The sequence below is a fragment of the Equus quagga genome, chromosome 11 (genome assembly GCF_021613505.1).
Source record: "Equus quagga isolate Etosha38 chromosome 11, UCLA_HA_Equagga_1.0, whole genome shotgun sequence".
Lineage (NCBI taxonomy): Eukaryota > Metazoa > Chordata > Mammalia > Perissodactyla > Equidae > Equus > Equus quagga.
Window position 1 is genome coordinate 65,918,070 of NC_060277.1, and position 12,585 is coordinate 65,930,654.

At 54.4% G+C, this 12,585-nt stretch overlaps 1 protein-coding gene and 5 non-coding genes across 7 annotated transcripts; 2 read left to right on the forward strand and 4 right to left on the reverse strand.

The window, feature by feature from the left end:
• Window positions 1–5,654: 5,654 nt before the first annotated feature.
• Window positions 5,655–10,685, forward strand: HES7 (hes family bHLH transcription factor 7). 2 transcript variants are annotated; one of them, XM_046677021.1, is made up of 5 exons: window positions 5,655–6,078; window positions 6,447–6,513; window positions 8,489–8,584; window positions 9,154–9,241; window positions 9,564–10,685. In XM_046677021.1, exons 1-5 carry the CDS (start codon window positions 6,017–6,019, stop codon window positions 10,013–10,015), a joined length of 765 nt encoding a protein of 254 aa, XP_046532977.1. In that variant the 5' UTR covers window positions 5,655–6,016; the 3' UTR covers window positions 10,016–10,685. The 2 variants fall into 2 exon arrangements, with proteins under 2 accessions (XP_046532977.1, XP_046532978.1); XM_046677022.1 differs by lacking the exons at window positions 5,655–6,078; window positions 6,447–6,513 and adding an exon at window positions 7,534–7,576.
• Window positions 5,791–5,861, reverse strand: TRNAG-GCC (transfer RNA glycine (anticodon GCC)). Its single transcript has one exon. It is a non-coding gene; the product is annotated as a tRNA-Gly (tRNA).
• Window positions 10,571–10,657, reverse strand: TRNAR-UCU (transfer RNA arginine (anticodon UCU)). The gene is given in 2 exon segments: window positions 10,571–10,606; window positions 10,621–10,657. It is a non-coding gene; the product is annotated as a tRNA-Arg (tRNA).
• A 478-nt stretch (window positions 10,686–11,163) lies between the features above and the next one.
• On the forward strand, window positions 11,164–11,245 carry TRNAL-UAG (transfer RNA leucine (anticodon UAG)). The gene has a single exon. It is a non-coding gene; the product is annotated as a tRNA-Leu (tRNA).
• A 458-nt stretch (window positions 11,246–11,703) lies between these two features.
• On the reverse strand, window positions 11,704–11,775 carry TRNAQ-CUG (transfer RNA glutamine (anticodon CUG)). The gene has a single exon. It is a non-coding gene; the product is annotated as a tRNA-Gln (tRNA).
• Window positions 11,776–12,372: 597 nt separating this feature from the next.
• Window positions 12,373–12,445, reverse strand: TRNAK-UUU (transfer RNA lysine (anticodon UUU)). The gene has a single exon. It is a non-coding gene; the product is annotated as a tRNA-Lys (tRNA).
• Window positions 12,446–12,585: the final 140 nt, after the last annotated feature.

Below are 12,585 nucleotides of genomic sequence, written 5' to 3' on the forward strand. Positions count from 1 at the left end.
GGCGAACACCATCTTAACCACATGATCAAAGTCACGTGTCTCAGTATTGAGACAAACGGACCTGTGTCTTGTGATGTGATGCACTGAAAAGGACACAACAATTCTGTGGTGATGTTCTTGCCAGAAATGCATAACCTGAATAACTTGAATCTAACCCTTGAGAAACATCTGGCAAACCAAACTGAAGGACATTCTACAAAATAAAGTTCCTGAACTCTTCAAAACTCTTCAAAATCTTCTGTGAAGATCAAGAACAACCAAGATTCTTCTAGACTGAACGAGGCTGAAGAGACATAACAACTAAATGCAAGATGTGACCCTGGATTGGGGAAAAAGAGCTATAAAGGACATCATGGAAACGCTTGAGGAAATTTGAATATGGACAGGAGATTAAATAATAGTATTATATCAATTTTAATACCCTGATATTGATCATTGTACTGTTATGTAGTACTATGTCATGAATGTCCTTGTTCTTAGGAAATATACACTAAGTAACCAGAGGCAAAGAGCCTGATGTTTCCAATTTATCCCCAAATGGTTCAGAAAACAAATATTTTATAGTATATTTGGAGAGAAATGGTAAAACAAATGGGGCAAATGTAAACAATTAATGGACCTGGGAGAAGAGTATAGGGGAGTTCTTTGTCCTATTCTTGCAACTTTTCTGAAAGTTTGAAATGCTATAGGGGCTGGCCCGTGGCCTAGTGGTTAAGTTCCCACGCTCTGCTTCAGCGGCCCAGGGTTTCGCCAGTTCGGATCCTGGGAAATATAGAACTATAAACCGGGGGCATTCGGGGAGAAAAAGCAGAAAAAAAAAAAAGAAAGAAAAGAAGCATATTGATAACAGCTGTTAGCTCAGGTGCCAATCTTTAAAAATATATATATATATATATATAAAAATTAAGAGTGCCAAAAACAAAGCAAAAAAACCTAGTGGGAAACAAGCTCTCCAATGGCTTCTCAGCTCACTCAGAGATGAGTGAGTCCTTACAATGGTCTAGATGGTCCTGGAAGATCAGCCTTCCGCTTTACGGCTCTCATCTCCCCTCCTACAACTCCTGCGCTTGCTACCTCCACTCCAGCCGGGCCCAGGAGGGCCCCTTGCTGCTCTGTGCTCCCTTGACAAGCCAGGCAGGTTGCCCCTCAAGGGCAATGAGCCCTTAGGAGGAAGGACCTGGCCTCTGACTTCCGAAAACATTGGCCAAGAAAACCCTATGAACAGCTGTGGAGCATTGTCTGATATAGCGCAGGAAGGTGAGAGGATGGCGCAGAACATGGCAGGGTTCCGCTCCCCTGTCCACAGAGGAGCTAGGAGCCAGATTCCACTCCACGGCACTAAAAACGAGTCCTTCCCTGATATTACCATCTAAAATTAGTTCCCACTCTCCACTCTCCTGTTTCATTTTGCTCCATGGCACTTATCGCCATCCGACAAATGATAAGTTTTCCATAATGTTCATTTGATTGTTTCCCCCACAAGAAGTGTAAGACACACAAGGCCCGGGATTATGGTCGGCTTGGTTTTGGACTGCAAAGAGGTCCTCTATGCTGATTCTTCCCTCAACCCAGGGGCCTGGTCCTCCTCCTTCCCAACCCCCAACCCCCCAGGACCCCACCCTCCAGGAACTCCCCCTACTCAGGACCCAGGGGGTCCCAGGAAGCTAGCCTTCTCTTTGAAGAACAAAGAGGGAGGAGCTGAGCCTTGGAACCCAAGCCTGGAGAGACGTCACAGCGGGGGAGGGGAAGCTCAGACACTCGACCAGCTGTGCTGTCTCAGTTCCTTCCCCCGCCCCCCGCCTCCCTGGGGGCCCAGCGCGTGTGGGACACGAGTTCCCCTCCCCCAAGCCCTGAGGCAGCCCAGTGTTGAGAGAGCCGTCTGGAAAAGCCTGGAGGCCCAGACACCTATACACACACCATGTATGCAGACACAACCACAAACGGACATGCACACAGGCCCACGCTGACACAGAAGCATGCGATCCACTCAGAGGCCCCGATACCCTCAGAAACGCTAGGGGTGGGGCGGCGTTGGGGGGGGGGGTCGCGGCCCTCACAGCTGCATCTGCGCAGGAGCAATGGCTGGAGGAAATCACCCAGCCAGCCCAACGGGTCTCAGGTTTTGGGGGCAGAGCTTTTTAAGAAAATACAATATTATCTACAAAGAGTAATATTTGGAGTGAAACAAGAGAGAGATCACAACAACTTACAAATTGAAAAAGCTGAGAAATACCACAAATGTCACAAAGTCCAGAAAAATAACTTATTTGTATTAAATAACTGCCTGAGCACCTCTATAACACTTTCCACAGACTAGCTTCTGGCGTCTGTATATTTCATATCTTGTTTCTCCTCTACCATCCACGTACTTGTAGCGACAAGAGCCACTGGACACGTTCAGATCACATGTGCCCTCTGGCTTTGCACCTTCACAGCGCGGAAGCCCAATGAGTGGCAGCAGGTGACAGAAGTATTCCTGGAAGTCATCCCTACATCAGGACCGCTAGGCTAGCTTAACTATAGGTGGAAGTGACTGGAAACTGCATTAACATATCTCACAAAATCATAAATATTATGTCTCCCCAACTCACCCCATAACCAGATCCCCAAAATGCCCACAGCCATTCCCACACCAGGAGGAAAAGGTGACAGAGGGGAAGCTGGAGTGGAAAGACACAGTGGTCTTTACCATTCGCAGTTAAAATGTCTTATTTTTGCAAATATTACAGAAGTATATGGCCGTGTGAACACGTTGCTGGGGCCCTCCCCAGGGCCTGTGTAAGTGAGGGGTCCTGAAGCGTAAACTTCATTAGCTTCATGCTGAATTGGCCTCTGAACTTGAAAGTTTTGATCCCGCACTCAAATGGACCCTCAACCTGCCTAGAAATCCTATTCTCCTGGCCTAGAAAGTTTGTTTTCCTACTCTCCAAAATGAACATTTCTTACCGTCTTTCTCCTCAAACGACCTGTAGCTCCACCAATGAGCTTGATTCATTCTTCTTTGAGAAAATGGAAGCAACCAGAGAGAACTTGCCTCATCCTTCCCACATCCCAGCTGACCCACACCCTCTGTCTCCCCCGTCTCCCTGTGGGCCAGGAGTCTTCCTTCCCCCCTGAGGCTGATTTCTCCCCCAGGCACTGGAGTCTAACACCCCCCACCCCAGCCCCTCCCCTCCCCCCAGGTCTGGGTTATTCAGCATCAACCATGCCCCAGCAACCCTCATCTTTTTCTCCTGCTCCCGGCCGCCACACATTTTTCTCCTCCCCGTTCACAGCAAAACTTGACAGAGTTGTGTCTACAGCCACTTTCTGCTTGCCTTCACATCCCATTCTTACCTCGACCCACCCAGGTGGGGCTGCACAGAATTACTCTCCCCCCAGGTCACCTGGAGCTTCCAGGATGCCAAACTGGGTGGTTGCTTTGCTCTTTCCTCCTTCCTTACCATCCCAGGAGCTTAGCTAGAGGTGACCACTCCCTCCTTCTTCATGAACAACCTTTTGTTGTTTTCCAGGACACCCCACTCCCCGGCTTTTTGCGGCTGCCTCTCTGATAACTCGGTATTCCTTTGACAATTCTTCCTCCTCAACTTGACCTCTAAGTGTTGGGGTGCCCCAGGGCTCCTTGTTCAGCTCCTTCTCTTCTCTCTTATAGCATTAAAAACCATCTATCTCCCAACGACTGCCCAGTATTTACCTTCCAGCCTGACCCCAAACTTGTACATCCCTGGCTGACCTGCAGCCTCTTCTTGGATGTCTAAGGGGCTCTCAACCAACCTGACTAATTTTCTTGATTTCTTTCCCCAAACCTTTTCCCATCCTCCCCAGTGTTTCCTATCTCAATAAAAGGCACCACCATCTACCCAGTTACTTAAGCCGAAAACCTAGAAGTTCACTTTCCGTCTCCACTGCAGCCACCTCCGTACAAGCCGCCATCATGTCTGGCCTAGGAGACTGCTGCAGCACCTCAAACGGCCTCCCTGCTTGACTCTCCACACAGCAGCCAAAGTGATCTTTTCAAACGGAAGTCGTGAATATAACTCTCCTGCTTAAAACCCTCCATTGGCTTCCACTGTGCTTAGACTCAAATCCAAACTCCTTCTGGAGCCTCTAAGGCCCAGGTGATGGGCTGTGCCTACCTCTGGGTTCTTCTTTCTGTCACACTCCAAATTCTCTGTCCCAGGGACACCCCCCATCTTTCTCCAGCTCCCATGATCAAAGCCTGTTCCTGCCTCAGGGCCTTTGCACTTGCTGTTCCTTTCGCCTGGACTCATGGCTGCCTATACTAGGCTCAGATATCACCTCCTCATAAAGGCTGTCTCTGACCACTCAGAGTAAAGTAGGTAAAGTAAGTAGCACAGCATCCTCAAGTCATTGCTGGGTCCAGTTGTCCCCGCCCCCCACTATATGAACTTGTGTTATTGTCTGCTTTCTTAGTCATTTTCTGCCCCCTCCTCCCACTATAATGTAGGCTTCAGGAGAGCCTAGCCCCAATGTACCCCCAATGCCTAACAATACTTGGCACACAGGAGGCACGCCGTAAATATCAGCTGAGTGAATAAACATAGTGGCTGTGTGCACAGACATACAGATGCCCAGCTATCGTACAGTTTCCTTCTGGGAGCCACTGTCACGGCTTGGAGTTGAGAAGAGAGCATTTCCAGTCACTGACACAATCCAGAGACAAGAAAGACCCAGACTCTGGCCCAGATGAAACAGGCCGAAAGAGAAACCAGAAACAGAGGCAGAGACAGAGACCCAGAGCGAGTTCCAGAGAGAGTGACCGAGATGGACCGAGACCCAGATTCAGCGAACCAGAGACCCGGGCCCGCAGAAGCCCGGCAGCAGCCGCAGACAGCGCCAGGAGGCGGGGCGCGGAGGGAGGCCGAGCGCGCCGGGAGAGCGCGGAGAAGCAGCGCCGCGAGCCCGGAGCGCGGCCGCCCCCGCCCCGCCCCGCCCCAGCTCACAAGTGGCCGCCGCAGCTGGGGTGCGCCCTGCGGCCCGCCGGCCCGACGCGTGCGGGATCAAAGCGGCCGGGAAGGGGCGGGCAGGGAGGTGGCAGGAACCCGGAGGTGTGAGCGAGCTTCCCAAGGGATGGCAGGAGCGTGGGAGCGCAGAGTGCCAGGAGGCGACAGAGACCTGGAGAGACGACGAAGAGATCCCGGGGACCCGGAGACACCCAGAGACCGAGATGTAGACGCAGAAAGAGACGGAGCCAGAGATGCAGAGAGACAACTAAAGACCCGGAGAGACCGGAGCAGAAGTTGCTAAGGACCTGGAAGGAACGTGAAAGATGCAGAGATCGAGATGTCGAGAGGAATGCAGAGACACAGAAAGACGGGGAGACAGAAAAGGCGGAGGCCCATGGACTTAGAAAAAGAAAGCGGGCTTCGGAGGGAACAGAAAATAAGAGAGGGAGCTAGGAAGAGAAATGGAAAGAGGAGCAAGGGACTTAGAGCGTGTGGGGCGGGAAGATCTCGCCCCTCCCCCACAGAGGGTTGAGAGGACCCCCCGGGGCAGGGATCCAAGCGCGGTCTCCTTTCTCAGGGTCACGCCTGCGGAGGTGCGGGGCCAGGGGCGGAGGGAGGGGTGTGGGAGGCAGCAGGACCCCCAGGCGGGGAGGATGGAAGTGTGAGGACCTTCGGAATCAGTCTCGATCTAGAGCCTCAAAGTCTGCTATAGAGTAAAAAAGTTGTGTTAATAATTGGTGGAAACGTCAAACAGAGATACTTCTCAGGCGCATCATCAGACTTCTCTCTTTTCTGGGGAAAAGGAAGAAAAAGGAGCGACCACTGCATTGGCCGGGAATCGAACCCGGGCCTCCCGCGTGGCAGGCGAGAATTCTACCACTGAACCACCAATGCAAGCGGCGAACGCCCTTTGATAGCCCTCTGCTAACTTAGAGGTGGAGGCGGTCGTGGTCTGGCTGACGGTGACCCCGAGTAGTTGACGTGGGTGGAGCGCCGGTTTATCCTTCCTCCTGCTCGGATCGGGCCACCCGGCCATAAAGTCGCCCCATATGGCCAGGGGCGGCCCCACACCTGGGTGCGAACAGCCCGGGGCCCCGAGCCCCGCGTGCAGGTGAGAAAAACTCAGCCCGAGTCTAGGTTCCCAAGGAGGGGGGCGGCGGGGGCTTCTGGGGCCACACATCTGCGCTCCCATTTGGCCCAGGTAGGGGGAGGTGGGATGTGCGGGGGGCCCTGATCCCAAATGGGAGCGCCCTCCCCAAGGTCTGTGTTCCTCCGGGCTCGGGCCTTGGCAAGGCGGGCTCCGTGAAAAACACCAAGGTGTGGAGGGGCAAGGGCGGGGAATAGGGGGTGGCTCGGAGGAGCCCCATCCGTCTCTAACTCCATAGCTATCTTCCGACTCAGGTCTGCAACACTGTCTTTCCGTATCTTTTTCCCTGGCACTCTTGCTGTCCCATTAAATCTCTGATTTTATCTTCTCAGGCACTTTGTCCGGAAGTCTCCGAGTCTACACGCATCGCTCTCCAGAGGGTCATGCTCTTGGTTTGAGGTGGGTTTTGATCCCTTTTTTGTATCCCTTTAAGAAAACTGCCTGCTTCCTGCTCCCCTACAGTCACGAGGGGTCCCCAGTAGCAAGCAACGCCAGCACACTTGTGTCAGGTGTCCTGGCAGCCAAATGCCTGAATCTCCTATAATTAATTTTGAATCAAATACTTCCAAGTAAAAAGATCTCTCCACTTCCTACTCGTGCTTCAAAGCTTTGCTTCCTCTTCCTTGAGGCTCCCCCGGCTCCAGTCCAGTCATCCCTCAGGATGACCCTTTCCGGAGCACCCACTTCATTTTGCTTCTATAATAGCTGCTTGATAACACATTGTCTTCTTCACTAGATCCTGCAGGGATAACGTGGGCCTCTAGCGCATATCTCAGTATGAACGGTCCAAGCCTAGACCAGTGCCCAGTGCACACAATGAGCGGGCAGATGGGGGCCGAATTGAATATGACTGACTTGGAGCTCCTCTTACCTCCAGACAGAGCCCCAGTTGAATTAGACCGATCCACCCAGCACACTCAGGTCGCTCCCTATCCCAAGTAGGAGGTGAATTCTGGGGGAAGATGTCTAAGATCCAGTCTAGGGGCCGAGGGGTGCTAACTTTTATTTCAGGGTTAGTGGGGGTACAGTGAACTTCCAAAAAAGCTGCCATTCTGGGGGAACTCTGAAGTTCACTCCTGAGATGTGTCCCCAAATCACTCAGACTTCCTCTCTCCCTAATAACCTCCTCCCGTCAGCTGGGTCTCGACTCATTATACAACTTTATGGTCCTTAAACCAGCCGGTGCTGCATGGGTCCCTCAATTCCCACGCTCCCAGGCCAGTGCCATTCCTTCTCCCGCCCCCCACCCCTTGCACTCCTCCCCTTTCCGGGAGCCTCGTGCCCCAGGCCGCTCCGGGAGGGATCCGGGTGCCGAAGGAGGCGGGGCCGGGTCCTACCCCCCTACCCCCACCCCGGAGCCTGCAGGATATAAGGCGCAAGGCGAGCAGGGACTCGGTCTACACCACGGTCCCGAGGAGCGATGGTCACCCGGGATCGAGCCGAGAATAGGGACGGGCCCAAGGTGAGAGGCGGGAGGGGTGGGAGCAGAGGTCCCTGGTCCAGTCAGGGGACAGCGTCCCTGAGACCGTGAGTCAGGGAAGAGGACGGAGACCAGGGCTGGAAGGTGGAGAGGTGCCCGGGGGACCCAAGGAGCCAGGAGCTGGGGAGGAAGCTGCAAAGTATGAAGAAGGGGACAGGGTCCGAGCAGGACCTGCGTGGGTGGCAGTAGCAGAGGTCTGGGGTTTGGCAGTTGGCACCTTGCTGCCTGGAGGGCATGGGAGGGGGCCGGCGCTTGAGTGAAATAAGTCAGAGGAGCACAGAGCTAAGATAAGAGGGTGAAAACAAAAAGCCGAGAGGCTAGGCACTTGCTCCACGAGGGCTGTGAGCCGGGGCTGGCCCGATGCAGCCTATAGAGAAAAGCCCGGTGGATACTGATTCCAGAGGCCCGAGACCGGGTGGAAGATTTTAGAACCAGTAAAGGGTGACCGCATAGACGGGTTAGAGGGAGAAGAGGCGCGGTCGCGCTGGGTATCTCCCTTTCTGCACTCAGGGCCGCCAACTCTGAGCCCGGCACCGTGCGGCCCACGTGTCTGGGCGCAAAGAGGGTCCCCAAAGTTCTCCACTGAGACAGAGAAAGACTGCACGAGACGGAGACATAGAGAGAAAAGAGGAGGAGGAGAAGGAGACACTGAGAGGGGAGGAGGGAGGAGAATGCAGAAGACCCGGGAGAGAGAGGAGGCGAGCTACAGAAATTGATCCTAGGGGCGTTGGGGAGAGGGGCGTGGAGAGGGTTCGAATGGGCCGGGCCCTAGGCTCTCCGGGGTCTTGGGGAAGGATGGAGGCGGGACTATCCCAGCGGCGGGATCCGGACGCCAGCGCGGCCGCGCTGAGTCTCGGTCGGGTCGGCCCGCTCTCCCTTTCCTGCTGATCGCAGATGCTAAAGCCGCTAGTGGAGAAGCGGCGCCGGGACCGCATCAACCGCAGCCTGGAAGAGCTGAGGCTGCTGCTGCTGGAGCGGACCCGGGACCAGGTCAGTCCTGCTGCCATCCCCGGACCCCCAAGCATCCTGTCCTCACTTCCTACTGGGGTGGGGACATATGCTGCATTGGCGACCCTGGCCCCAAGGCATCCTGACCCGAGTCCCGCCCTTGGAATCCCATCCCAGACCCCCCCTCGCTCTCAGAACGCAATCTTCAACGCCACCCCTTGGGTCTGTAAGTTTCACACCCAGCTCTGTAAATTTCACTCCCGGGGTGGGGCAGTCTCATCCTTCAGGTCTGTAAATTCTCTCTCCCGCTACACCCCCCAGAACAGCCAGCAGGGTGGTTAATTTCACTCCCTGGGTTTGCTGTTTCAAATCCCCTCCTCACACGGTGGGTTGGTTTCATCCCCTCGGGTTGGACAGTTTCGTCTCAGGGTGGGCCAGGACCATTCTCGATCATCTCCACTCCGCATTCGGTCGCTCGCTCTGTGGGCAGTGCACAAACGCGAACCGGGGGCACCCCCAGCTCCCGCACCCCACCTCCCTTCTTCCCCCTGCCACTTTCCCCCTCTCTCCCCACCCCTTTCTGTCTCTGCGCCCTCCCCTCCCATCTGTAGAACCTCCGGAACCCGAAGCTGGAGAAAGCAGAGATACTGGAATTCGCCGTGGGCTACTTGAGGGAGCGAAGCCGGGTGGAGCCCCCGGGTACAGCGCGGGGGTGGGGCAGCGGAGGGAGGGAGGGGGGATTCACTGAGGTCCGGGCCGGGGCAGACGGGGTGGGCCCTGCGGTGGACGGTGGGCTTGGGGGTTGGCAGGCTCTTCTCCGAGGCGAGGTTAATAACACCCGCGCGTGTCTGTCTCTGTCTCCCTCATTTTCTCCCTCTGTCGGTCCATCTGGTTTCCTGTCTCTGTCTGTGCGCCTGTCCGGCTTCGGTATCTCCGCGCCCCGCCCCTTCCCACACCCCTGCTGGGCCCCTGCCCTGCCCGCCCGTCCTCCCGCCGGCTGCACCCGCCGCCGCGCCTCCAGGGGTTCCCCGGTCCCCAGCCCAGGACGCCGAGGCGCTCGCCAGCTGCTACTTGTCCGGCTTCCGCGAGTGCCTGCTTCGCCTGGCGGCCTTCGCGCACGACGCCAGCCCGGCCGCCCGCGCCCAGCTCTTCTCCGCGCTGCATGGCTACCTGCGCCCCAAGCCGCCCCGGCCGGAACCGGTAGATCCGAGGCCCCAAGCGCCGCGCCCACCGCTGGACCCCGCCGCCCCGGCGCCTGGCCCCGCGCTGCACCAGCGCCCCCCAGTGCACCAGGGCTCCCCTAGCCCGCGCTGCGCTTGGTCCCCGTCCCCCTGCTCCCCCCGCGCCAGGGATTTCGGCGCGCCGGAGCCCCTCACCGGACTGCTGCCGCCGCCGCCGCCGCCTCACAGACAAGACGGGGCGCCCAAGGCCCCGCCGCCCCCGCCGCCCGCTGTCTGGAGACCTTGGCCCTGAGCTTTGGGGGGTGGGGGCGGGGGCTGGGGGTGGGGTAGAGACTCCAGCCCGAGGGCAGCAGAGGGACCCGGGCGTCCGGAGGAGGAGGTGTTGGGGAGGGCGGCGGGGCGCGCGGGGGCAGCGCGCGGGTGAGATGTGGTCTATATTAGAGTATCTATATAAATATATATTTCCCTGGTTCCTGTCCCTTTTCCCTGCCCCCTTTGCGTCTAGGATTGTACCCTCTCTGCCCCCAGCCCAGCCCCAGTCCCTTCCCGAGTCCCTAGTGCATGGAATAAAGTGGTTATTAAATCCCCATGTGTCCCCGAGCCAGGGGCCTGCCTTTATCTCGGCGTCCATGCCCATTTGCCCTGCCCTCTGTCTCCCGCCTCAGTCCTGCTCTCCATGGCCCAAGGCCCGGGGCAGACAGGTAAGTAAAGAAGAGAGCAGAGAGGAGACTGAGGTTGGAACTGAAACCGGGTGGAAACACTGAGATAGGGTAAGGGAAGAGGGGATGGGAACCTTTAAGAAAAGGCAGAATACAGAGGAAAGGGAAAAAAAAAATTGAAATAAAATCGACTCTGGTGGGATTCGAACCCACAACCTTTGAATCGCTTTTTCGTCACTAGAAGTCCAATGCGCTATCCATTGCGCCACAGAGCCACCTGGCGGGCGCCAGCGTCTGACAGCTTACGGGTACTAGCGTGGGGAGGGGTGGGGGAAGGGTGGGGGTGAGAGGGAATTGGGCGTGGCGCGCCAGGAGCGCTTGGTTTGGACTTCCGAGGCCCGCCTGGGAGAGGTAGCGGCGCAAAGCCGGTGACCCAGGTGGGAGTGCGGGCGCGCAAGGGTGGAAGAAACAGGGAGAGAGAGCAACTGAATATGAGCGAGCCAGCGAGTACAGAGCTCTGCCTGCCCGCTTGGGGGATGCTTCCAGCCCAGGCGCACCCCACTCCCAGATGTGGCCCCACTCATCAAAATAAACTTGTTTTGTTGTAAATTTCTATGTGTATCTGTTTCCTCTGGTCTATTGGCTTTGCCGTCCGCTGCTCCGCGGTCCAGAGTCTCGATGGTTCCCAAAGAACACCTGCTAATCTAGTAACAAGCATGTCCAACTTATTTCTCTCCTCTAGTCTCTTAGGAGGACTGTGAGGATGACTCTTTTCCGCGCAGGTAGCGTGGCCGAGCGGTCTAAGGCGCTGGATTTAGGCTCCAGTCTCTTCGGAGGCGTGGGTTCGAATCCCACCGCTGCCAAGTAGAGTTTTTCTCCGCGTCTAAGCAAGCCGTGCTTCACAAAGCCCCTTCTGGAATATTCCTTAATTTTCTTAGGACTCCTGGTAGCAGTCTCACCACCGTCTTCCCTCTCTGCTATTCCAGACAGAGCCTAAGTCTGCATTCCAGCCCCAAAGCGAGACCTGATGGAAACTGCCAAAGTAACCTTCATTTATTGTTAACCGATCTTCACTTTAATATATTCTTACATAACATTCTTATCTCTCAAAATTAGTGCAACTTGCTGTTTATTTGACTTACTGTATATTCTCCTGACAGTGTGCTAGAAGCTCCAATTACCCAGTCTGAAAGACTCAAGGAACTGCAACTTGGTTTTTCTTTCCAGATCCTCTCGGATCATAAAAAAATCTCATATATGAAACTAATAGTAAATAACATACATAATGAAACGTTCATTATGAGTGGAAAAAGCAGACGGAAGGTTCCACCGAGATTTGAACTCGGATCGCTGGATTCAGAGTCCAGAGTGCTAACCATTACACCATGGAACCTGCTTGCCCCTGCCTGCTTCTTGGAGTGTAGATATTACAAATCTTGCTATTCTGTGTCTCTCTTCCCCCTGCCTTTCACAGAAGACAAAAGAAAAATAAAACAGTCAGATAGGGTGGATACTGCTATCGAGCACCTCAAATATGAATTGGGACGTTCTGTAAGTGTAAAATACACACCGTACTTAGAAGACTTAGTACAAAAAAAATAGTTAAAATTTCATTAATAATTTAAAAATATTGATTACCTGTTAAAATGATAAGATTTCGGATAAATGATAAGATTTCGGATATATTGGGTTAAATAAAATACGTTATTAAAATTAATTTCGCCTGTTTCTTTTTACTCTTTTTAGTATGACTCACCAGAAATTTTAAAGTCGCATACATGGCTCGTATTACGTACTGCTCTAAAACATGTCTGCTTTCCTTCCACTGTCATTCGTTCTACCTTCTGAAAACTAAAACCCTGACGCACTTTAAACCACTTCCCTTTAAAACCAAGTAACAGTATTTTCTTTAGTCTTTTTTTCTGTTTTGTCCGAAGGAATACAGATAACTAACCCCAAAATAAGTGACGTAGAGTAGAAAACGAACAGACGCCCGAACAGGGACTTGAACCCTGGACCCTCAGATTAAAAGTCTGATGCTCTACCGACTGAGCTATCCGGGCTCTCCTTACGGTACTCTTCTGCTGCTTATAAGAGTTTTTCACGAAAGACAAGGCTCGCACAACTGACTGGGAATTGTATGCGTGGCGTAGAGGACTCCGGCAAAGAACAGGAGGAAGCCGGTGAAGGCCAGCAGCTCCTG

Bases quoted from the DNA above. Each gene is read 5' to 3' on its own strand.
- HES7 (XM_046677021.1), top strand. From the start codon at position 6,017: ATGGCCAGGGGCGGCCCCACACCTGGGTGCGAACAGCCCGGGGCCCCG. The intron at 6,079-6,446 runs GTGAGAAAAACT...TTATCTTCTCAG, and splicing joins GCCCCGAGCCCCGCGTGCAG to GCACTTTGTCCGGAAGTCTC. The intron at 6,514-8,488 runs GTGGGTTTTGAT...TGCTGATCGCAG, and splicing joins GGTCATGCTCTTGGTTTGAG to ATGCTAAAGCCGCTAGTGGA.